Genomic DNA, 26,085 nt, shown 5'->3' on the forward strand with positions numbered 1-26,085 from the left:
TCATTTGGATGAAAGAAAAAGGTAGAGGGGTCTAACAGTGTTTTTCCCAGATGCTACCAAGTCGTTCTAATACCAGTAACTAGAGAGTACTTCCCTCCACTGATTTGAAAGGAATTCTTTCCTTATACGTTAAATTCCTGAATGTATTATGTGTATTTTTCACTTCTGTTCCATTGATACATTTTATATACATTTTCATACATATATTTGTTGGTATGAAATTGTTTTAATTACTACAGGATCATAATCTGTTTTAGTACCTAATAGTGTTAGTTGTTCTTTTATTCTTTCAGAAATTTTCTGGTTATTGTTGTTGTTTTTAAAAATTTCATGAACTTTAGAATCAGCTCATGTAGTTGAAAAATTATGTGTGGGCACATAGATCCCAGTGGGGTATTGTTGAGAGCATATTTACGTTAAATTTAAGAGGTTGCGGGGTGCCTGGGTGGCTCAGCTGGTTAAGCGGCTGCCTTCGGCTCAGGTCATGATCCCAGGGTCCTGGGATTGAGCCCCGCATCGGGCTCCCTGCTCCGTGGGGAGCCTGCTTCTCCCTCTCCCTCTGCCTGCCTCTCTGCCTACTTGTTCTCTCTCTCTCTCTCTCTGTCAAATAAATAAATACTTTAAAAAAAAATTAAGAGGTTGCTTTTTTAGTGGCTTTATTTTTATACCTTCAAAATCACCCATTTTAAGTGTACACTTCGGTGATTTTTAGTGAATTTATAGAATTGTGGAGCTATCACTATGGTCCAGTTTTAGAACACTCCACCCCAAGAAGAGCACCTGTGCCGTTTGCTGTCCCTCCCTGTTCCTCCTGCCAGCCCCAGGCAGCCACTCTCCCACTTACTGCCTTTACTAGATTTCCTTTTCGGGACATTTCATGTAAATGCAGTCCCACAACCTGTGGTCTGCAGCATCTGGCTTCTTTCACCCAGCCTGCTGTGTTCGCGATTCATCTCTCTTGTAGTGGGTATACCAGTAATTCCTTTTCACTGCTGAGCAGCCTTCCATAGTCCAGACACACCACACCTTGCCTGTTCATTCATTGCAGTTGGTGGGTAATCGTGCACCAGTCTTTGTGTGAGTGCACATCTTCATTTCTCTTGAGTAGCAACCCTAGGAGAATTGCTGAGCCGTATGGCAAAAGGGTGTGTAACTTTTTAAGAAATTGCCAACCTGTCTTCCTTCCAGAGTGGCCACGTCATCTCACACCCCCACCATGTGTGAGGGCTCCAGTTGCACATCTTCCCCGACACTCAATATTGACAGTTACACCTTTCTCGCATTGAGTTTTTTCTAGATAAGAACATATGCAATACAGCTTTCTTTACATTTGAAGTCTTTTTTCTCCTCCAGGGGCTTTAAAAAGATTGCTCCATCTGGATTGTATACTTTCCAGTGCGTTTGTTTCTGGCACTTTTATGGAGTGGGGGGTTGCTGTTGTAAATGGGACATTTTCTTTTGTTAACTTGTCCAACTGCTTACTGTTTGTACATAGGAAGGCTAGGTATTTGGGTACGTTGCTTCCATACCCTATCCCTTAGTGAAATCTCTTTCCATCTGCCACATTTTTCCATTTCTTCTTTTGGACTCTCCAGAGTAAACAGTTATTTCTCTTCTTTCTTTCTCCTCAGATTTCTTCCCCCCCGCCCCTCCTTAACTACGTTCATCAGTTAGAATCATCCAAACAAAATAGTAGTGATAGGGGGCATTCTTTAGTTCCAGAGTCTCATGGAAACTTCTCTTGCTTCCAACCATTACAGATGATGCTGATTTTTGGCTTGATGGATGTGTGAGTCTATGTGTGTAATTTTATCATGTTAAGAAAGCATCCTTCTTTCTAATTTGATAAGAGATTTTGTTATAGATGGTCAATTTTGTCAAATGCCTCTCAGCATCTATGATAAGCGTGATTTATCTCCTTTAATACATTAATATAAAGTAAATTAAAAGGTGTCCTTATACTGTACAAGTCTCACTTGGTTCTGGTGATTTCTCCCTTTAATGATCATGGTGGATTTTATTTGCTAATACTGTATTTGGGATTTTTGCTTTGATTTTTATGTAAGTGAATTTCATGTGTGGTTTTCCTTTATTGTGCTGTGATTGTTGGCTTTCGATATCAATGACCCTGATAAAAAACTTGGAAGTGTTTTTTCCTCCTCTAGGCCCTGGGTCAATTTTTTTTTTTTTTTTTAAAGATTTTATTTATTTATTTGCCAGAAAGAGAGAGAGAGAGAGAGAGGGAGAGAGCACAAGCAGGGGGAGTGGCAGGCAGAGGGAGAAGCAGGCTCCCCGCTGAGCAAGGAGCCCGAGATGCAGGACTTGATCCCAGGACCCCCGAGATCATGACCCTAGCCGAAGGCAGCTGCTCAATCCACTGAGCCACCCAGGTGCCCGCCCTGGGTCAATTTAAATGTCATTGAGATTAGCATTCCTAAAGGTTTACTTTAGGTTGGTTCCCTTCACCTGGGAAAGGATCCATGCCTGAGGTTTCTCCTTTCCCCTCCCACCATGGGGCTTCGGGAATGGTGGTATCTCTGCAACAACCTTCCCAAGTTTCTTCTGGTATAGCTATTTTCCCTTTTTGGTATGTTGGGGAGGAAAAGGTCTCCTCTACCTTTCACAGATTCTTCTGGCTGGTCTAAGAATTAAATTGACATGAGACAGATTAACAGGAGGAAACCAAATTTAATTTTATATGTATGGGAATCCACAGGAGTACACAGGAGAGGTTCAAAGACAGAAAGGAAAAATGAGGTTTATATGCTGCCCTGAGCTAAGAGACAGGGTGTGGGTCTGGCGCTTCAAAGGCGGAGGGCATTGGCAGGGCAATAAGAAGAGCAGATGTTTGGTAATGAGATGTTTGCCCTGCCATACAGATGAATCATGCAGATAAAGTTTATCTCTGGTAATAGCCCTTAGTCTGGGAAAGACCCCTCAGTTTAGATTCTTCTGAGTACTTAGGGGAGGGGCAACATTCTCCTGAGCTTGCAGGGTCTCAGTTGCCTTCAGTGCAAAATAGTCCACGTGCCAAAGTTGCACATTTTGGGAAGACTTGTTCTGAACCCCTTCAGGTTCTTGTTGGTACTTACACCCTGCCTCAGAAAATCTGTCTCCTCTAGGCCTTCAAGTTTGCTTGCCTAGACTGTGGCCTTGACAGCCCCCTTCTTGTCTTGATTAGTTTAGACCCCCTTCCCCACGACCAAATAAAACAAGTCTTCAGTTGACTTAAGGTTACCATTTTTCTCTAATTTTTGAAAAGCTTTACATTCAGAAAATGCTACATTCTTCCAAGTTGTTCTTGGAGAAATAGGCTAAGATATACATCATCTCCCAGAGCCCCTGGGGCAACAGAAAGTCACTGGAAAGCATCCTCTGCGTTCAGCAGCCAAACATCGGCTCTACTCCTCCCCTGAGGGTGGAAATGCTGGCCAGAGAGCTTCAATCTGACCTCAACCTCTACCCCCTTCCCTGTCTTTAAAGAATAATCCAGAACTGAAGTTAGGTAATAAAAGCTCACATGGTTTTCCCCAAGATGTGTGTTGACTGGGTCAGTTTCCTCCTTATTTAGACAGTGGTCAAACATAAGCCGTTTTCCCTCACCCCCTTTTGTTGTAAAACTCAGGCTTCACTCAAACCATCTCATGGAGACTAGATTTGTGAAAAAAAGAAAAATGTATTGATACTTGCTCTTTATATGCTTTAATTTGGTCGGAAGCCCCACAGATGGCAGGAACGGGAGTGACAGAGGGCAAGGGTAGCAGAAGGGGCTGCCTGAAAATATGCCCCATGGGGATAAGGATTTGAGGCTGAAGGCAACCGGGAAGAAGCAGACACAGGAAAAGCTCTCCACCCTTCCCCTATTTGCCTAGAGCAGTACTAAATTTATAGAGATTTCTCCCTCCCCTCCCTGCCTGGAAGGGCACAGGTTAATCCCTGGAGAAAACTCGAGTCCCTTAGCATCACCAGAGGGATCTGCATAACAAACCCAGCTAAAGACTAGCCTTAACCACCGTAGTTTCCCAGTACGTCTATCTTCCCTCAGTGTTCTGCCTCTAGGAGCTCAAAGTCCTTCTGCTTTGACTTGTCTCTTCTCTAAAAATGTGTTGTTCTTTTGTCAACTCTCTCTCTCTTTCCTCTCTCCCTCTGTTACTCATGTGAGTGTTCCTGTGTGCATGCTTGATGCACATGCTAATAAACTTCTGTTTTCCTCTTGCCAGTCTGTCTCTTGTCAGCATAATTGATAGGGCCCCAGCCACAGAACCCAAGATGGGTAGAGCAAAAACCTTTTTTTACCCTCCCCTACAGAAGCTTCCGCCAAGAAACGACCTGCATGTAATTCTTCCTGAAGACAGAGAGCAGCTTCAAGTAGGAAGGGGTCACCTGCCTCCTCCATGCTCCTCTGTCTCCACCTTCCCCCTCTCCCTCTAGGCTTCTGTCCCTATAAACAGGGACATGGCTGTTTATAGGGGCTGTTTATATCATGGCTACCCCCAACTGGTCGGATTTCAGAAACAAAAAAATTCCCTTGAGCCTATATTTCCTTCCTACTATTTTTTTCTACTATAGTAAAATGCACATAACCTAAAATTTACCATTTTTAAGTCTCTCATCCAGCAGCATCAGACACATTCACAATGTTGTACAATCATCCCTACTCTCCACTTCCATAATGTTTTCATCTTCCCTGAGACTCTATACTCACTAAATACTATCTCTCCCTTCTCCTCTCCCTTCCTTTCAATTTTTAAAAAAATCCTCTGGGACAAACAGCATCATACCAATTATACAAGGCATCTTTATTTTTTTTACGTTTATTTTTCTTTCTAAATAATTTTTTTTTTTTTTTTTTAAATAGGCTCCACGCTGGGCGTGAAGCCCAACACGGGGCTTAAACCCATGACCCTGAGATCAAGACCTGAGTCAAGATCAAGAGTCCTATGCTCAACCGACTGAGCCACCCAGGTGCCCCTAAAGTTTATTTTTCCTTTTAATGATCTCTATACCCAATGTGGGGCTCAAACTCACAACCCTGAGATCAAGAGTCACATTTAGAGGGAGAGAGGAAGCATGTGGGGTGCGGGCAGGGCCAGAAGGGGAGAGAGAATATCCAGCAGCCTCCACGCCCCACTCGATCGGGTCCCTGAGATCATGACCTGAGCCAAAACCCAGAGTTGGACACTTAACTGACTGAACCACACAGGCACCCCCGAGAGGAATTTTTAAAAGAAAAAACTTATCACCTACAGTGTGATCACTCTTCCTATACGAGCTGTTTCCGTTTTCCTATATCCCCTACCAGTTCCTGTCCATATGCGGTCATTCTTGGTGCGGATTTGTATGCAGTCTTGTCTTCTGCTTCACTTAGAGGCTAATCTTTTCTCATGTTAATATATTGCCTCATGTTGGGCTTTTTGACAAATGAGTTCGAGATAGTGTATCAAATTAATAGACCACAACTTTAAAAAGTCATTTCCCTGTTAGCGGTCTGTGATTTTTCATCATTTTGAATAATGAAGTTATTTTGAAATTCCTGGGAATCATTCCTATTTCCCCTCCCTCCCTGGTTTTGGATAAAGTCCCAGGAGTGGGACTTATTAGGTCAAAGGAATGAATGGTTTTAAAAAGACGTTAGAAACCCACTCCTGAGGTACTAATTCAAACTGCCAGTTACGGAATTTGAGGGCTCTGGTTTTGCCCACAGCCTCACCGGTTCTGGGTATTATTACTTAAATACCTACTCTGCAGCGTGATAAAACTATCATTGTTACTTTCATTTGTATTTCGTTACCAGTAAAATTAAATTTTCTGCCTAATGTTTACCCCTTAGCTGTATTTCTCTTCTTTTGCCTGTTCTCTCCTTTACCAAGTCACTCCATGGAGACTGGATTTTAAAAAATTTTATTTGTACCTGCTCTTTATATGCTGTAGACCTGTTAATAGGTATTTTCAATGGAATCGTTCCCTGTCCCATCCATTTTTCTCTGAATTCTGCACACGTGCGTGCACACCCAGCCATACACTCCAAACTGCAAAGTGTTGGTGTCGTCAAATCTGCCTTGAGAAAGGAAAACTGAGCTTCCCCCTTGGGGTCTGGGCGCGTGCCCAGCCTACCGCTGTCTTCCTGGTAAATGCTTGGCTGGGGACAGAGTGTGGGAGGCAGGTTGGGAACCTTCTGCAGTTTCCTGTCTGGACTGGAAATCACCGATCCTTTGAACAGATCTAGAAACTGAGGTCGTGTGGTTATAAACCATGGGCGCATCAAACTCTGAACTGCTCAGCCTCTGCCCAGCCCCCCTCCAATATTCCAGTGATTTGCTTTCCACTGTGAACAGTCTCGTTCCTTCCTTTTCTTCCTGGGCCGAGTTCCCTGCAACAAGGCCTAGCATAGCGCGGCTGACGGTTGTGGGTGCGTTTCTGATCATGTGTGACATGGCTCATCGGGCATTTTAATGTGCAGTAAGGAAAAATCAATAAGCACTATGGATGTGCCTTGGAACAGGGCGAATGTGCACTTGACTCTTCATGTCAATGGTAGACTATATAGAGCACAGCTCTTGCAAATGTAGGAGGTGCTGGCTGATGCTGGCAGCCTTGAGGCTCCAAAGGGCCCAGATCAGCGCCAGCCTGGCCATCTGCTGGTTGGGTGACCTCGTGTAAGTCCGCTGGGCTCTCTGAGCCTGCTTCTTCCATTACATGGGGTCATGCATGCCTCCTCACTGGGCTACTGTAAGGTCTAAGAAAAGATCAAACATCTTTCAAAGAGTAGTGCCCGGACTCTGGGGTCTTTCGGTAACCCATGACAGTATAGCCCATGCTCAACAAATCAGAGCACCCCTCCCCTGCCACGTCCCTCCAGCGTCTGGGAATGCACTGGGCTGGCCCCTTTCACTCCATCTTCAAAAAATTCTCAAACTCTCTATAGAGTTCCTTCTTCTAAACTTTATTGAGCATCTGCTGTGTGCTGGGGATTTACGTGTGGGGAGGCCTGGGCAACTGAATCTGGCGTCTCACATTCTGGTTGACCCATTCCTGGTGTCTGATGCTTTGCCATTTGTTCCAGAATCGGGACCTTAGGACTCTGGGTACAGAGAGCTTGGGGGGCCTCCTACTGGTGGGCAGATTTCACAGCCACTCCTATCATTCCAGTGGATGATTAGCCCCATCAATCCAGTGTTTGTGTTAAGGGATTCTGCTGGATTTACTTTTCAGTACAAAAAGTTAACGGACAAGTCTGCCTTGAACAGCTTTGAAGGCTGTATCCTTGGGGCCTGGGTGCCCCTAGCAGGTGTTTGTGGAAACCAGCCCCTCAAAAAGGAGGCCCTCTCAAGTGCCCCCCCCCAAAACAATTCAGTTCCAGATTCAGTATCTACCCTAAAGAGGGACACTCTCCCAACAGGCCTATGATGAAGGAATTGGGGACCATCAGTCCACTTCAAGGAGCCTCATGTCTTAAGGGAGATGCTGTAGAGGGCGGGGAAAGCCGATCCCGAGCCAGGAAGACCCCAGGGCAGGCCAGGCTCACACAGTGGAGGCCTCAGACATAGCAGCTGAGCAAGAGAGAAAACCTCGCGCACAAGAACAGTTGCTGGAATGGAGGTCCAACTGCAGAGGTGGGCCCAGGGGGCCAGGCTGTCTCCTAGAGAGCAGTGCAGGTGTAGACGAAGGGAGAGAATCCTCCCGACCAGCTGTGAACTTCATTATCCCCAGAAGTATTTTGAAATCCTCGACTCCGAGCTCTCCTTTGCTGTACGTGGAGGAAGCGTGATCCCTGACCCTCCTGGCGTTTCATGCTGGTGTTTCTGTCCCAGCCAAGAATCCTGGCCTTACTGGGGAGCTGGGATTGGTGAGAGAAGGTGAAGGAGTCTGAAATCCTTGGCCGCCCGGTGCTGGCTTAGGCACAGTCTCAAACTGGAAAGAGAAGAGAAGGCCGTGCTGTGTGCCCAGAGGATGGGGAGTCCCCAGCAGCAGGCCCAGGGGAACCCACATTAAAAGGACCTCTCCCCCTTTGGAAAAGAACAGGAGGTATGGTCAGGTGGTTCCCTACACCTGCGGTGCAGAGAACCAAGACATGGTGTCCCCCCAACCTCGACCCCACCCTGGGGTTCCCAGCTTAGGGGGAGGGCTGAACCGCAGCACCCAAGGCTTTGGGAGCACGGGGGATGCACCCAACCCAAAGTGGGTGTGAAGGGAAGTTCGGGGGGGGGGGGTCATGCCTGAGCTGACTCCTGAAGGATAAAGAGAGGATATCCAGGTCACCAAAGCACAGGGACATTCGGATGGATCTAGAGTATTAGGTGACCTCTGGGTGGTTTCCCTCCACTTTGAGAGCAATCCAGCCTCAGGCCTGGAATCTGTGGCTCACACCAAAGTGTGGATCTCTTCAACTTAGAAGTGACGGACGCTGGGCGCCCTCCCTAGGCAAGTCGCCATTAGCAGGTGAGTTATTTTAAAAGTTGTTCTTTCAGATCTCTTATCCTTCATTGTTTTCTGGAGTAGATGGGAGGGGGTTGACGATAGAGCATGCGGTAGAAGCAGAGACAGCGTATCTTTATCTGGCTGCTGACTTCACACGGCTTCTGATGTGTCCCCACCCAACTGTGACAGAAAAGTCTAGACACCAAACACGTCACAGCATCTGCTTCTGGGGGGGGGGTCCCCGCCTATTGATCATGGGTTGAATTTCTTAAAAAATGAAATATGAACCTTAAAGAATTCTATTCGACACCTTTTCTGTCCTTTACAGAGATATTTTTCATTCTTTTCCAGATGAGATATACTTTTTAGATATTTTCTAGCTTCCTGCCAAAATGTTCAGTCTGTGTCAGATAAACCCGGTTACAAATTCCCACGTGTTTGGGTGTCCGTCTGTGCCAGTTCTTGCTCTTAGAATGCTGGCTCCTTAAATGTGTTCTTTTTTTTATAGTTACTTCGCTTAGAAGTACAGTGCTTATTGGTGTATCACCATGCCTAGCATGGAGTGGGTGCTCCGTAAACGTTCTTTACCTTAAACAATTTTAATTACCACGTATAAGTGCAGGAAAGCGCTCTTTAGGACGTTCATAGTGTTGTGCGACCATCGCCGCCATTCACCTCCAGAACTTTTTTTTTTTCATCCTGCAAACCTGAAACTCTGTCCCCGTTAAGCAATGACCCCCCTTTCCCCCCTCCACCAGCAGTGGGAGATTTTGTCTCCATGATTTTGACTACTCTAAGTGCCTCCCAAAAGTGGATTCGTGCAGTATTGGTCTCTTTGTGACTGGCTTCCTTCATTTAGCATAATGTCCTCAGGGTTCGCCCATATGTAGCAAGTGTCAGAATGTCTTTCCTTTTTAAGGATAATGTTGCATTGTATGTATCACACATTGGCTTATCCATTCATCTGTGATGGACATTTGGGTTGCTTGTATGTACCTTTAAGCTATTGTGAATAAAGCTGCTACAAATATGGAGGTACCAAAATCTGTTAGAGTCCGTACTTTCAATTCCTTTGGGTATATACCCAGAAGTGGAGTTGGTAGATCATATGGTTTAATTTTTTGAGGAATCATCATAATGTTTTCCAGAGTGGGTGCATCTTTTTTTTTTCTGGCATGTCCACCAAGAGTACACAGGGGTTCCCATTTCTCCACATCCTTGCTAACACTTATTTCCTAATTTTTTTTTTTAATATAGTAGTCATCCTAATGGGTGTGAGGTGATAGGTCATTGTGGCTTTGGTTCACATTTCCCTGATGAGTGATATTGAGCATCTTCGCACATGCTTGTCAGCTGTCTGGATGTCTTCTTTGGAGAAATGTCTATTCTGGTCCTTTGACCATTTTTTCTAACATTTTTAAGTTTATTTTTAGTAATCTCCAATGTGAGGTTCGAACTCATGACCCCAAGATCAAGAGTCACCTGCTCCTCCTTTGAACATTTTTTAATCAAGTTGTTTTGTTGGTGGTGAGTTTGCAGGAGTTCTCTATATATTATATATTCGGAATATTTACCCCTCATCAGATAAAATTGGCAAATATTTTCTCGCATTCCATAAGTTGCCTTTATACTTTGTTGATTGTGTCATTTTGTGCACAGAAGTGTTCAATTCTGATGAAGTCCAATTTGCCTGTCTTCTTTAGATGACTGTGCCCTTGGTGCCAAATTCAATGTCGTGAAGCTTTCCCCCTGTTTTCTGGGGGCTTTATAGTTTCAGTTTTTATATTTAGGCATTTGATCCATTTTGAGCAAATGTTTGTATGTGGTATAAAGGAAGGGTCCAACTTCATCCTTTTGGATGTAGACACCCATCCCTGCCCCCCACCCTACCTCCCCACTATTTGATGGAAAGACTGTGCTTTGTCCATTGAATGGTCTTGACACTCTTGTCGAAAATCACAAGGGTTTCCTTCTGGGCTCTCTATTCTATTCCAGTGGTCTGTATATCTTTGTGTTAATACCATCCTGCTTTGATTACTGTAGCTTTGTTATAAGTTTGAAACCAGGAAGTATATATAAGACCTCTAACTTTGCTCTTTTTCAAGATTGCTTTGGCTATTTGGGGGCCCTGGAGAGTCCATATGATTTTTAGAATGGATTTTTTAAAAAGATTTTATTGATTTGACACACAGAGAGACAGCGAGAGAGGGAACACAAGCCGGGGGAGTGGGAGAGGGAGAAGCAGGCCTCCTGCTGAGCAGGGAGCCCAATGTGGGACTCGATCCCAGGACCCCGGAATCATGACCTGAGCCAAAGGCAGACACTTAATGACTGAGCCACTCAGGTGCCCTGATTGCTCTTTTAAATTTCTGTTAAAAAGGGCTAAAGGGCTATTGGGATTTTGATGGGGATTCCTTTAAGTATTGACCTCCTAATGAGTAGTTTTGACATCCTAATGAGTAGTATTGACATCCTAATGACACTAAGTATTCCAATCTATTAACATGGGATATTTTCCCATTTATTTCTGTCTTTAATTTCTTTCAGCAATGTTTTATAGTTCGTAGTGTACAGGTCTTGCAGCTCCTTGGTTAAGTTTATTCCCAAGTATTTTATGTCCTTTAATAAGATGGTAAATGGAATTTTTCTCCTAATTTCCTTTTGGTTAGTGTGTAGAAATGCAGCCAGTTTTTGTGTTAATTTTGTATTCTGCAACTTTGCCAAATTTATTAGTTCTAATAGAGTGTCTGTATAATCTTTAGGGTTTTCTGCAGGTACACAGGTTTTATATATATTTATATGTTCATTTTTGTCTGGGAACAGAGATAATGTCTTCCTTTCCAATTTGGATGCTTTTTTTTTTTCTTGCCTAATTGTTCTGGCTAGCACTCCTAGTACTATATTTAATAGAAGAGGCCATTATAGACATCCCTGTCTTACCCTGATCTCAGAGTAAAAGCTTTCAGTCTTTTACCGTTGGATATGTTATCTGTGGGCTTGTCGTGTGTGCCTTTTATTAGTTGAAATTTTCTTCTAGTCTGTTTTTTGAGTGTTTTTATTATGAAAGGATATTGAATTTTTGTTCACATGTTTTCTTTGCATCAACTGAGACAAGCATGTGGTTTTTGTCTTTCATTCTGGTAATGTGTTTTACTCTATCAAATGATTTTCCTATGTTGACCCATCCTTGCATTTCAGGAATAAATCCCACTTGGTTGTGGTGTATAATCCTTCTAATACACTCCTGAATTCTGTTTGTTAATACTCTTTTCTTTCCTTGAGGATTTTCATCTATATTCTTCAGGGGTGTTGGTCTGTAGTTTGTTTCTTGAAGTGTCTTTCTCTGGCTTTGGTATAGAGGGAATGCTGGCCTCATAGAGTAGATTTGGACATGTTCCCTCTTCAATTTTTTGTAAGAGTTTGAGGAGGATAGCTTTTCATTCTTTAAATGCTTGATAGAATCCACTAGTGAAGCCATCTGGTCTTGGGCAGGTTTTTGTTTTTGTTTTGTTTTGTTTTCCTTTCCTTTGTGAGGAGGTTTTTAGTTACTGTTTCCATTCTCTCACTAGTTACAGGGCTGTTCAGATTTCTATTCCTTCATGATTCAGTCCTGGCAAGTTAGAGGTTTCTAGGAATTTATCCATTTCATTTAGGTTGTCCAATTTGTCATACAATTGTTCATAGTACTCCTAAAATCCTTTTTATTTTTGTAAAAATTGGCTGCAATGTCCTCTATTTCATTTCTGATTTTAGGTGAATCCTCTTTTTTTTTTTTTTTAATTAGCCAATCTAGCTAAGTTTTCTCAGTTCTATTGATTTAAAGAAAAACTGTTGATTTTCTCTTTATTCACTATTTCATTTCTCTGTTTGAATCTTTGTGATTTCGTTCTGCTAGTTTTGGGTTCACTTTTTTTTTAATTCATTACCATGTAATGTTAGGTTGTTGATCTGAGATCTTTTTTGATGTAAGTATTTACAGGAAGAGAATGTGAATTTCCTTCTTGGCACTGCTTTCTCTAAATACCATGGTTTTGGCATTTTTTTTTTTCCATTTCATCATGCTTGCAAGATACTTGCTCATTTACCTTGTGATTTCTTTGACCCATTGGTCAAGAGTATGTTGTTTAATTTTGCACAATTTTTGATTTTCCAATTTTCCACTTGCTATTGATTTCTGGTTCTAAGTTTCTAGGAATTTCATTCTATTGTGATTGGAAAAGATAGTTTGTGTGATCTCGGTTTTCAAAAATTTATTAAGACTTGCTTTGTGGGGGCGCCTGGGTGGCTCAGTTGGTTAAGCATCTGCCTTCTGTTCAGGTCATGATCTCAGGGTCCTGGGATTAAGCCCTACGCCCGCTTCTCCCTCTCCCTCTGCTGCTCCCCCTACTTGTGCTCTCTCTCTCTCTCTCTCAAATGCATAAATAAAATCTTTTGAAAAAAGACTTATTTTGTGGTGTAACATATGGTCTATTCTGGAGAATGTTCTATGTGCACTTGAGAAAAATATATATCCTGCTGTTTGCTGGGTGGAGTGCTGTATGTTTGTTAGGTCCAATTGATCTGTAGTATTGTTCGAATTCTCTATTCCCTTTAGTGATCATGTTTCTGGTTGTTCTATCCATGGTTGAAAGTGGGTGGGTTGGGAGGGTTTAAGGTCTCAATGTGGAACTATCTTAAAAAAAAAAAAAAAAAAAAGATTTTTTTTTATTTTATTTGAGGGAGAGAGAGCATGATTGGGGGAGAGGGGCAGAAGGAGAAGCAGACTCCCCACTGAGTGGGGAGCCCGATGTGGTGCTCAATCCCAGGACCCTGAGATCATGACCCGAGCCAAAGGCAGATGCTTAACCAACTGAGCCACCCAGGCGCCCTCAGTGCAGAACTATGTTTTTCTCCCTTCAATTCCATCCATGTTTGCTTCAGATATTTAGAAGCTCTGATGTCTGGTGCATATATACTTATAATTGTTTTTCTTGGTGGGTTGACCCTTTTATCATTATGTAATGTCCTTTCCTGTCCCTTGTAACAGTTTTTTTTTTTCTTAAATTTGATTTGTCCTTTATCAGCATAGCCACCCCTCCTCTCTTTTGGTTACTATTTGTATAGAAGACCTCTTTCCATCCTTTGGCTTTCAACCTTTGTGTGTCCTCAGATCTAAAGTGAATCTCCTACAGTCAGCATAAAGTCAATTACTGGATTTTTCACCTCCAGAGTTTGGTTATTAAAGTTTCTTTCTCTTTGTTGATATTCTCATTTTGCTCCTACGTTGTTTTCCTCATTTCATTTAGTTGTCTGCCCACCTCCTCCTTCAGGTGATTGAGCATATTTAGGACAGTTGTTTTAAAGTCTCTGCCATGTAAGTGAGAGATGCCTATGGGTCTTGAGAGTTGGTTTCTGGAGGTTTTCTGTACTCCTTTGAATGGGCCCTCCTTCCCTGTTTCTTTGTATGTCTTGTCATCTTTTGTTGAAACTGGGCATTTGAAAAGACCTCCACCTCTCCCAGTCTTTGTAGACTGTCCCCAGACGGGGGGAACACCATCACGGATCGGCCTGATATAGAGGCTCAGGGTTCTCCCAAACATTTTTGGAGGGTTGTGTCTTCCCTGGGCCCATGTGTGTGCCTTAATCCCACATCCCCAGTATACCCAGCTGCTTTTATATATCTTCATTTCCCTAGGAGCCTCACCCCCGCTTCTCAGCAGTTTAAAAAACTTTTTTTTTTAAAGATTTTATTTATTTATTTGAGAGAGAGAGAGAATGAGAGATAGAAAGCACGAGACGGAAGAGGGTCAGAGGGAGAAGCAGACTCCCTGCTGAGCAGGAAGCCCGATGCGGGACCCGATCCCGGGACTCCAGGATCATGACCTGAGCTGAAGGCAGTCGCTTAACCAACTGAGCCACCCAGGCGCCCCTCAGCAGTTTAGATACAGTATTGTGTTCCTCTGCCTATATAATCTTGCCCCTAGCCCCTTGCTGGGCTGCAGACTCCCAATAGCCCTCTCTTGCATGGGTACCCATAACTGCTTTCAGCAACTTCCAAACTGACATCCAGACTATGCCACCCTTCTCATCAGCACTCTGAGCCAGGAGAGGCAGAAGAGACAGAACCCTGTCCCTCTGGCAGCCCCCAGGCCAGTCCAAACGTCATAAGCCAAGTTCCACACTTTTCCTTCCATCCCGAGGAAGGAGTCAGGAACTGGTTGGTTTCCTTGAAACCGTATTGTAACAGGCAAGCAAAAACACCATGGGATTCCCTACTGTCTTGAGGTCAGCTTTTTCTTGGTTGGGCACTCATTTGGGCGATACTGCTGCTTTTAGACTTCTCACAGAGTACTTTGGTCCATTTTATTATACATTTGGTGTTTCCATGGAGGAGTGAGGGCCTTGGCTTCTAGGCCTGCCATCTTGCCAATGTCACTTGTCCTTCTCTGGATTTTGATCAAGATGTTTCCAATGCAATTATTAGATATCCCACCAGAAGGGTTCTGAATGATCTAACTTTCATACTTGAGGACATCCCTTGGATTCCAGAGATTGTTGAATTTTGCTTATTAGTGTATTAGTAACATCTGTATTTAAGTGTGCAGCTGGGCTTCTTTCTCTTGCTGTATTCTTGAAGAGAAAGGTTTTATTTTTCTATTCTGGAACACTTATGGTAAAATATTACAACTTGCCTATAACACGATCTGGGCCTGGTGTGTAACATTTAAAACTTCTTGTTTTGAAATAATTATAGATTTGCAGAAGGTTCAAAGATAGTAAGTACAGAGAGGTCCTGTGTATCTTTCATTCAGTTTCTCCCAGTGGTCACATCTTCCATAATTATTAGTACAATATCAAAACCCAGAAATTAATGTTGGTAGAACATGTGTATATAGTTCTGACATTTCATCACAGGTGTAGATTCATCTTCCTACCTCCACCACCAAAATGCAGAATTCTTTCTACCACCACCACATTTCCCTTGTGCTACCTCAGGGAAGTAGCCACGACCACTCCTTTCCCCACCACCCCTGACCCTGGCAGCCACTAATTTATTCTTAATATTTATAATTGATCCTTTTGAGAATGTTATATAAATAATATAATACGTGACCTTCTCAGTTTGGCTTTCTTTTTACTCAGCGTAATGCTCTTGAGATTCATCCAAGTTGTTGCCTGTATCAATAGTATGTTCCGTTTCGGGGCGCCTGGGTGGCTCAATTAAGCGTCTGCCTTCGGCTCAGGTCATGATCCCAGGGTCCTGGGATCGAGCCCCACATCGGGCTCCCTGCTCCGCGAGGAGCCTCCTTCTCCCTCTGCCTGCCACTCCCCCTGCTTGTGCGCTATCAAATAAAAAATATGTTCCTTTTCATTGCTGAGTAGGATCCCAGGGTATAGAGACATACCCAAAGTAGGCTCTTCTGGTTGTTTAAAGTTCTGGGCTATTACCGATAATAGTGCTACGAATAATCATGACAGGCTTTTGCATGAAACATTTTTTAATTTCTCTGGGATAAATGTCTAGGAATGCAATTGCTGGATCAGATGGTAAGTGTATGTTTAGCTTTTTTCCAGAGTGTACCATTTTACACTTTCCCACCAGCAATATATGCAAGAACTAGCTTCTCCACATTTTAGCCAGTATTTGGTGTCATTTTTTTTTTTTTAACTGTCCTAATAGGTATATAGTGTTCTCATTTCACTAATGGCTAGTACTGTTGAACATTTTTTTGTGTGTGTCACTCATATGTCTTCTTAGGTGAAATGTCTCCATTTTGCCCATTTTTTTCTTTTTTTTAAATTTTATTATGTTAGTCACCATACATTACATCATTAGTTTTTGATGTAGTATTCCATGATTCATTGTTTGCGTATAACACCCAGTGTTCCATTCAATACGTGCCCTCTTTAATACCCACCACCAGGCTAACCCATCCCCCCCACTCTGCTCTAGAGCCCTCAGTTTGTTTCTCAGAGTCCATCGTCTCTCATGGTTCGTTTCCCCCTCCGATTTCCCCCCTTCATTTTTCCCTTCCTACTATCTTTTTTTTTTAACATATAATGTATTCTTTGTTTCAGAGGTACAGATCTGTGATTCAACTGTCTTGCACAATTCACAGCGCTCACCATAGCACATACCCTCCCCAATGTCTATCACTCAGCCACCCCATCCCTCCCACCCCACCCCCACTCCAGCAACCCTCAGTTTGTTTCCTGAGATTAAGAATTCCTCATATCAGTGAGGTCATATGATACATGTCTTTCTCTGATTGACTTATTTCACTCAGCATAACACCCTCCAGTTCCATCCACGTCTTTGCAAATGGCAAGATCTCATTCCTTTTGATGGCTGCATAATATTCCATTGTGTATATATACCACATCTTCTTTATCCATTTGTCTGTCGATGGACATCTTGGCTCTTTCCATAGTTTTGCTATTGTGGACATTGCTGCTATAAACATCGGGGTGCACGTACCCCTTCAGATAACTACATTTGTACCTTTGGGGTAAATACCCAGTAGTGCAATTGCTGGGTCATATGGTAGCTCTATTTTCAACTTTTTGAAGACCCTGCATACTGTTTTCCAGAGTGGCTGTGCCAGCTTGCATTCCCACCAACAGTGTAGGAGGGTTTCCCTTTCTCCACATCCCCGCCAACATCTGTTTCCTGACTTGTTAATTTTAGCCATTCTGACTGGTGTGAGGTGGTATCTCATTGAGGTTTTGATTTGGATTTCCCTGAGGCCGAGCGATGTGGAGCACTTTTTCATGTGTCTGTTGGCCATTTGGATGTCTTCTTTGGAAAAATGTCTGTTCATGCCTTCTGCCCATTTCTTGATTGGATTATTTGTTCTTTGGGTGTTGAGTTTGATAAGTTCTTTATAGATTTTGGATACTAGCCCTTTATCTGATGTGTCATTTGCAAATATCTTTTCCCATTCTGTTGGTTGTCTTTTGGTTTTGTTGACTGTTTCCTTTGCTGTGCAAAAGCTTATCTTGATGAAGTCCCAATAGTTCGTTTTTGCCCTTGCTTCCCTTGCCTTTGGCGATGTTTCTAGGAAGAAGTTGCTGCAGCTGAGGTCGAAGAGGTTGCTGCCTGTGTTCTTCTCTAGGATTTTGATGGACTCCTGTCTCACATTTTGGTCTTTCATCAATTTTGAGTCTATTTTTGTGTGTGGTATAAGGAAATGGTCCAGTTTCATTCTTCTGCATGTGGCTGTCCAATTTTCCCAACACCATTTGTTGAAGAGACTGTCTTTTTTCCATTGGACATTCTTTCCTGCTTTGTCGAAGATGAGTTGACCATAGAGTTGAGGGTCCATTTCTGGGCTCTCCATTCTGTTCCATTGATCTGTGTGTCTGTTTTTGTGCCAGTACCACACTGTCTTGATGATGACAGCTTTGTAATAGAGCTGGAAGTCCGGAATTGTGATGCCACCAGCTTTGCTTTTCTTTTTCAACATTCCTCTGGCTATTTGGGATCTTTTCTGGTTCCATACAAATTTTAGGACTATTTGTTCCATTTCTTTGAGAAAAGTTGATGGTAGTTTGATGGGGATTGCATTGAATGTGTAGATTGCTCTAGGTAGCATTGACATCTTCGCAATATTGGTTCTTCCAATGCATGAGCATGGGACGTTTTTCCATTTCTTTGTGTCTTCCTCAATTTCTTTCATGAGTATTTTATAGTTTTCTGAGTACAGATCCTTTGCCTCTTTGGTTAGATTTGTTCCTAGGTATCTTATGGTTTTGGGTGCAATTGTAAATGGGATCAACTCCTTAATTTTCTCCTGTCTTGTTGTTGGTGTATAGGAATGCCACTGATTTCTGTGCATTGATTTTCTATCCTGCCACTTTGCTAGAACTCATACAGAAATTCAGTAATTTTGGGGTGGAGTCTTTTGGGTTTTCCACATAAAGTATCATATCGCCTGCAAAGAGTGAGAGTTTGACTTCTTTGCCGATTTGGATGCCTTTTATTTCTTTTTGTTGTCTGATTGCTGTGGCTAGGACTTCTAATACTATGTTGTATACTATGTGGAGATAGTGGACATCCCTGCCGTGTTCCTGACCTTAGGGGGAAAAGCTCTGTTTGTCCCCACTGAGAATGATATTTGCTATGGGTTTTTCATACATGGCTTTTATGATATTGAGGTATGTACCTTCTATCCCTACACTCTGAAGAGTTTTAATCAAGAAAGGATGCTGTACTTTGTCAAATGCTTTTTCTGCATCGAGAGGATCATACAGTTCTTGTTCTTTTATTAATGTATCACATTGATTTGCGGATGTTGAACCAGCCTTGTAGCCTAGGAATAAATCCCACTTGGTTGTGGTGACTAATCCTTTTAATGTACTGTTGGACCCTATTGGCTAGTATTTTGGTGAGAATTTTTGCATCCATGTTCATCAGGGATATTGGTCTGTAATTCACCTTTTTGATGGGGTCTTTGTCTGATTTTGGGATCAAGGTAATGGCCTCATAAAATGAGTTTGGAAGTTTTCCTTCCATTTCTGTTTTTTGGAACAGTTTCAGAAGAGTAGGTATTAATTCTTCTTGAAATGTTTGGTAGAATTCCCTTGGGAAGCTTTCGGGCCCTGGGCTCTTGTTGGGAGATTTTTGATTACTTCTTCAATTTCCTTAGTGGTTATGGGTCTGTTCAGGTTTTCTATTTCTTCCGCGTTCAATTTTGGTAGTTTATATATCTCTAGGAATGCATCCATTTCTTCCAGATTATCTAATTTGCTGGCATAGAGTTGCTCATAATATGTTCTTAAAATTGTATTTCTTTGGTGTTGGTTGTGATCTCTCCTCTTTCCTTCATGATTTTATTTGGGTCATTTTTCTTTTTGATAAGTCTGGCCAGGGGTTTATCAATCTTATTCTTTTAAAGAACCAGCTCCTAGTTTCGTTGATCTGTTCTGCTGTTCTTTTGGTTTCTATTTCATTGATTTCTGCTCTCATCTTTATTATTTCTCTTCTCCTGGCTAGGTTTAGGCTTTATTTGCCGTTCTTTCTCCAGCTCCTTTAGGTGTAGGGTTAGGTTGTGTATTTGAGACCTTTCTTGTTTCTTGAGAAAGGCTTGTAATGCTATATACTTTCCTCTTAGGACTGCCTTTGCTGCATCCCAAAGATTTTGAACAGTTGTTTTCATTTTCATTGGTTTCCATGATTTTTTAAAAATTCTTCTTTAATTTCCTGGTTGACCCATTCATTCTTTAGTAGGATGCTCTTTAACCTGCACGTATCTGAGTTCTTTCTGACTTTCCTCTTGTGATTGAGTTCTAGTTTCAAAGCATTGTGGTCCGAAAATATGCAGGGGATGATCCCAATCTTTTGGTACCAGTTGAGACTTGATTTGTGACCTACGATGTGATCTATTCTGGAGAATGTTCCATGGGCACTAGAGAAGAATGTGTATTCTATTGCTTTGGGATGGAATGTTCTGAATATATCTATGAAGTCCATTTGGTCCAGTGTGTCATTTTTTGCTTAGATGATCTGTCCATTTCAGTGAGTGGGGTGTTAAAGGCCCCTACTATTAATTACTGTATTGCTGTCAATGTGTTTCTTTGATTTTGTTATTAATTGGCTTATATAATTGGCTGCTCTCATGTTAGGGGCATAGATATTTACAATTGTTAGATCTTCTTGTTGGAATGACCCTTTCAGTATGATAGAGTGTCCTTCTTCATCTCTTATTATAGTCTTTGGTTTAAAATCTAATAAGGATTGCTACTCCAGCTTTGGGTGGCAATCCATTTTTTTTTTTCTGTTAAATTTGAGTTTACCTATTCTAGATAGGAGTCCTTTGTCAGATATATGGGTTTGTAAATATTAATCTTTCCGTTCTCTTAAAGAAGGTCTTTCACAGAACCAAAAAATTTAAATCTTGAAATCTATTTTTTAGGGGCACCTGGGTGGCTCAGTTGTTAAGCGTCTGCTTTTGGCTCAGGTCATGATCCCAGGGTCCCGGGATCGAGCCCTGCATCGGGCTCCCAGTCCGTGGGAGGCCTGCTTCTCCCCCTCCCACTCTCCCTGCTTGTGTTCCCTCTCTTGCTGTGTCTCTCTCTGTCAAATAAACAAAATCTTTAAAAAAAGAAATTTTTTTTTGGTGTGCCACTCACTTCACTCAGCTTTGCCTGATGTCTTTAGAGGTACATTTTAGCCCCTAGGTTCAGTTGATTGAATGGTTAGGAGATGCTTTAAACATTCTTTCTCAAATCAATCTGGCCAGATTGTACTTAACCTATGTCTTGAAATTTATCAGCAAAGGCGTTGAATGACTTTTCAAAATCTCTACTGGATCTGTAGTTTTGACTTCTTGTTCATGTCTTCCTATTTCATTAATTACTCTTTAATTTCTCCCTCCTGCTTCCTCTGGTTCACACAGAGGATCAGCCAACACTTACTGTAATGAATGGAATTAGACTTGGCAGTCGTTGCCAACACTCTACTGTTGCAGCACAAAAACAGCCACGGATGGCATGTGAATAAATATGTGGGGCTCTCTTCCTTGAGTGAGTGTCCATCAGTGGGAAAGATGGTTTCAGAGAGCGCAGTGCTAAAAATCTGTTTCACCTTTAACATTAAATCATAGTTGAGCTGGGTATAAAATCTAACGTGATAGTTGTTCACTTAAGAATATACACAAGGTGTATCTTCTACCATCTTCAGTCCTTGCTGGTGGGAGATTGGTTCCTTGAAAGATCACTTCTTTGCCACTCTGATGTATCTTAATCGGGGTTGATTGACAGTATCTGGGATACCTTGTGCTTCTGGAATCTGGGGGGAGTTCCAGTTCTCAAACCTCTTTATTTTCTCATTTTGAAATTTCTATGAGACTCATATTTTCCAGTTCATTAATTTTTTCTTCCGTCAATTTTTTTTTTTAATATTTATCTTTAGAGAGAGTACTGTGAGCTGATGGGAGGGGAGAGAGAATGTTAAGCAGGCTCCATGCTCAGTGTAGAGCCTAACATTGGGCTTGATGCCGTGACCCTGAAATCATGACCTGAGCTGAAATCAAGAGTCAGATGCTCCTTTAAGCAGAAAATAAAATGATGCCAGATGGAAATTTGGAAAAAAAAAAAACAAAAAGATGCTTAACCCACTGAGCCACCCAGGGGCCCCCGATCTTAAGTTTTAAATTTCAGTTAATATATGTATTTAATAGTTTCAAATTCTAGTATCTTTCTTTGACCAGATTCTACTCAGGTTCTGTGGAAATCTCAGTGAGGCCCTGACATTGGGGTGAGGGGCTTCTCACTCTGCCTTGGTCAGGTCTAGCAAGAATTCTGCTAGGTCAATTTAGCCAGAATAAGGGATTACCTTGCCATCAGACAGGGTTCCTCTGATCAGTCTGGGCTGCCTCCAGCAAGAGTCCTGGCAGGTCAGGTTAGCCAGAACTTCACCATCCCTGATGGTTCCTCTTGGTAATTTCCCATCCACAGACACCCCCCCCCCCCGCTCCTTGGCTCTCAGTCCCCACTTTTGCCTGTTGTAATCAGAGCCTGATCTCTCTCCCCTATATGGCTAAACCCCATTGCAGTGGTCCCTGTACCACTGTGATAGTCCCCCTGAATACAGCCTGCCTGCCTGGTCTTCTCCAAGTATAATGAGTCATCTTTCCTTTAACAGAGGTTCTTCTCCTGTTGTTTGGGGCAGTCGCTGACTTCTAGCCCTGTGCAGTGGAGCTTCAGCTGTGGGAATTGGAATCATGCACAACAGTGGTTGACCCAGGGCTTTCCAGACATTGGAGTGTACATTCAAACCCCTGAATAGCAGATCTGTGGTTATACATTTTCAGGAGGTGAGTTTATAGTTGTCTGTGCTATTTTCTCCTGTGTCAGACGTCCCAGGGCTCGCCAGCCTTGGCTTGGGCAGGGGGAGGCTTTGGGCCTCTTTTTTGACTCTTAGCTCCTGCCAGGCGGACAGGCACTCTGTTGTCATATAATGAACTAGGTAAGAGGAAGGAACTAGTTTTCCCTCTGGGAGGGAAGGCAGGGGTCAGCCAGGTAGGGGTGAGCTGGATGGCTGGTGGGGGTGGCTTACCACACTGTGGAGGAGGGTCCAGGGGCACGAAGCCCCGGGCACACAAGTGGATATAGGCGGCTGCCAGGTTGCAGGCAGGGTGGAGCTCCTGGGTACCACAGGTGTCCTGGATGCACAGGCTGAGGAATGGCATAGGGTCCACCTGAAATCCAGTACCCACAGTCACGGTCCTTGCATGTTATACCCTTGTGAGTAGCACAGGGGAGGGGCAGAGGCAAGATAGGAGTCAATTTGGGTCCCTTGGTCTACCTGCTGCATGGCTTCTGCTGGGGTCCAGACCCAGCCTCACACTCACCACCCTGAAGCAGTTCCCCAGGCAGGAACGGGGGTCCTGGAAGAAGGCCCAGCAGGTGGGGCTCCAGCCTGGGCACTCCTGAGTTTTCTCCATGGCCCTGCAGTCACCACCCACCTAGTGAGACAAAGCCCAGACTCAGGCCTCCCGCCTGGACCTCCTCTTGGGCAGCTAGAGCAGGTACATCAGCCTCCGAAGGGGATGACCACCTCCTTGGACAGAGAAGCTGTCTGCAGAGTACACATGCCCCAAGCCAATCTCTATCCACACAGCCCCTGGGATGCATGACCCCCCAGAGGAGGAGGGCTGGCGCACCAGCTCACCTGCCAGGCGAGGGCGAGCTCCTCCAGGCTCTGGGCCACTGTGCCATCCGGCAACATCAGCTCATTGCCCGCCTCATTGTCATTGGTGCCCAGAAGGCCCGCAGACACCCCTGTGCAGAAGGGGGGGCCAGGTGAGAGCCTGTCTTGGCCCAGGTTCCAGGAATGCCCGAACCCTCCACACCCTAGCCCTTCATCCGAGGGAGAGGAGAAGGGAGCAAAGCGTTTGTGTCCCTTTTGGGACCCTCCCCATCCCAAGTGGCCTGGGCCAACGGGAGCGCTGTTCTGGGGCAGCCCTGAACCTGGAGTCAATGTCCCAGAAGGGAGGGAGAATATGGGGTCAGAAAGCCCTGGGCTGTGAGAATGGTGGCCCGTACATGAGCTTCGGTGAGGTCATCCAAACTACAGCCAACAGGGGGGAGGAGAAGGGGAAGAGGCGACTGGGGTATTACAGCTGCAGACAAAGCCAGTGGGCACCAAGCCGAGCAGGATCTGCCCACCTGCAGTGGGGATGGTCCCGGCACTGCCATGATCCAGCAGGGAGCCGTGGCCTTGGACCTCCTTCCCATCCTGAGCCCTTCAGACTGTTCTCTTGCCTGCTCAGGTTGTAAGCCCCGAAGATCAGCAGCAGCCTGAGGGAGGCCCTGGGCATCCCGAGGACCCTGAGAGTGCCCCTGGCTGGGGACCTGCCGGCCTCAGCCCTGGAAGCTGACTCTGGCCGCTGCGAGCTGGGACCCACCGTGGAGCCAGAGGCCCAGAGTCAGGCTGCAGAGACCAGCTCGGACATCACAGGTGACAGAGACACCATCCTCACTGGTCAGCTCAATCCTGGGGACACCCCTCCTCGTCTTGGCAGGAGGCAGATCGACGTGTGGACAGCTCTCCGTAGGCGAGGAGGAATCATACAGCCTGTAGGTCTGGGGGCCAGACAGGGGCTGAGTGGACAGGTGGCAGGCAACGCGGGGCACCAGGTGGGAAGGGTCTGTGACAGGCAGGAACATGTCATCCTTCTGGGCCCCCTGCCTCTCCCACTCTCGCACGCTCACCTTCAGGCTCGGGTAGAGGACCAGGGTGGTGCGGTTCAGCTCCACGGACAGGGATGGGAGCCCCGAGCGGGCGCGGTTCAGCGTCAGCGCGAACGTGTCGTGGGCGAAGTCCTTGGCCAGCAGCAGACGGCCACAGTGGACACCCAGGCTCCACACCTGGCCATCAAAAGTCACCACATACCTGGCCCCGGCCACCACAGCATGGTCTGGGAAGAAGCAAGCCCAGGGCAGGTAAGATGGGCCAGCTCTGCCCACTGCCCTGGGGGCCCTGAGGGCAGGGGGTACTCCAGGGTGGCCGGAGCCTTTCTGGCCTGTGACCCCTGGGGCAGCCCACATGGGGGCGGGGGTCTAGCCCAGCACCCTGAAGTGGGCCATCTCCAGCCAAGTCGACACTAAAAAGAAAGGGCTGATACATGATTCCATTTATACGAAGTGTCCAGAGTAGGCAAATCCATGGAGCCAGGAGGTAGACGGGTGGGCGCCAAGGACCGAGGGTGACGGCTAAGGGACAGAGGATGCTTCTCAGGTCATGAAAATGCTCTGCAACCGACGGTGGGGGGGGATGTGAACCTCTGTGAATATACTCAAAGCCGCTGAATTATATGCTTGAAATAAACGGTGTGGTATGCGAATTGTGGGTCAGTGAAGCTATTGAAAAATAATCACTATAAACACACAAAAGTATGACCAAAGTCTCCATCTAATGCAAGGAAGTTACCATGGGGGCCTGGCTCTGCCCTCCTCCAGGTGGGCAGAAGATTGTCCGAGACAGGGACAGCATGCCCCACCGGGCCAGTTCGGCTGCTGGGCAGCGACTTGGGCTAGAAGTGGGGGAGCACTAGCGGACACATACCCAGGCCAGGGCGCTGCTGGCCGCTGCAAGCTGGGAGTGTCCTGCATGCCCCCTCATGAGCCATCAGAGCTCAAGGTCACACGAAAGTACGGAACTCCAAGGCCAACTTCAACCTCCCTGTGCTGCCTAGCAGAGAAAGTACCCCTGACCCTAGGAGGGCAACCGCTTGCCCCGAGCCTCAGCATTCCTGCGTGGTCGGTACGAACCACACTGATACTCCAGTCCTACCAGGCCCTGAGTGCCACACCTGCCTGCGGACTTGAGGCCCACCCCTGGCACCAAGGAACGCGGCTCACAAACCACACGTGCCTGTGACCCAGAGGAGTGAGCCGTGGTGCCACCTCCACTGCACAGAGGGGAAACCAAGTCCCAGAGAGGTGGGAAGACTCGCCCGGGCCACACACGGGCATGAGCTGGATGCAAACTCCTTCGGGGCCCCAAGCCCCTGGAGCCACATCCGGTCTTGGCACAGCCCGTGGTGGCCAGCCCCGCCTGACCACGAGTCTGGACTCCATTAGCCGCCCTCCGGCTCCAGCTGGAGGTCTGCCTTTTGCGTCTCCAGCACCGACAAGGGGGAGGGAGCTGGCCCCGAGCCCTAAGCCGCTTGGCCCACTTCTGGATTGGGCCCCAGGCTCAGGCTTTCCTTTGCTGGACGAAAGCCCGGATCTGCACCCCAGCCCTCATCCAGTATGACCTGGGGCAGTCCAGTAACCTTTGGGCCCTGCGGTACTGGGCTCAGGTCCCGGGGGCCACCCAGGACCCGGCCCCTCTCTGTCTGCCCCTGCCACGTCCTGCTGCCCCATCCCACAGGGTCCAGGGCTTCCCGGGGAGGAGGGTGGCCCGAGACTCACATTCGCGGGGGCTCTGCAGCATGCGACGCTGGAGCCGGTAGAACTCGGCCCGCACGTTGGTCCTGGACAACTCGCCGAGCGGCCGCAGCAGCTTCTCCACCACATAGCCGGTCACCCGGGCCACAGCCAGGGGCTCGTTCCCCGCTGGCAGCAGCGGCAAAGTCACCCGCACCGAACGGGTCCTGGAGGGAGCACAGAGGAGCTGGAGACCCCAGCCTGCCCCGCCTTTGCTTCAGGAAATAGCAGGAGGTGGAGGAGGGTCCAGGC

General features: G+C 45.4%; 1 protein-coding gene across 1 annotated transcript in view; it reads right to left on the bottom strand.

Annotated features, from left to right (window-relative positions):
- Window positions 1–6,941: 6,941 nt before the first annotated feature.
- APOLTP (apolipoprotein lipid transfer particle homolog) overlaps window positions 6,942–26,085 on the bottom strand; it is a 152,373-nt gene continuing 133,229 nt past the window's right edge. Inside the window, exons 61-67 of the mRNA XM_088017372.1 lie at window positions 25,819–26,000; window positions 24,115–24,320; window positions 23,808–23,985; window positions 23,072–23,181; window positions 22,752–22,865; window positions 22,457–22,598; window positions 6,942–7,911 (exon numbers count right to left, since the gene is read on the bottom strand). Of these exons, the coding sequence (XP_087873498.1) occupies window positions 7,907–7,911; window positions 22,457–22,598; window positions 22,752–22,865; window positions 23,072–23,181; window positions 23,808–23,985; window positions 24,115–24,320; window positions 25,819–26,000 (937 nt within the window). The 3' untranslated portion in view covers window positions 6,942–7,906. The remainder of the gene's footprint in view (window positions 7,912–22,456; window positions 22,599–22,751; window positions 22,866–23,071; window positions 23,182–23,807; window positions 23,986–24,114; window positions 24,321–25,818; window positions 26,001–26,085) is intronic.

Source organism: Eumetopias jubatus, unplaced genomic scaffold (genome assembly GCF_037043125.1).
Source record: "Eumetopias jubatus isolate StellerSeaLion01/CBP00866 unplaced genomic scaffold, mEumJub1_p1.0 scaffold_12, whole genome shotgun sequence".
Lineage (NCBI taxonomy): Eukaryota > Metazoa > Chordata > Mammalia > Carnivora > Otariidae > Eumetopias > Eumetopias jubatus.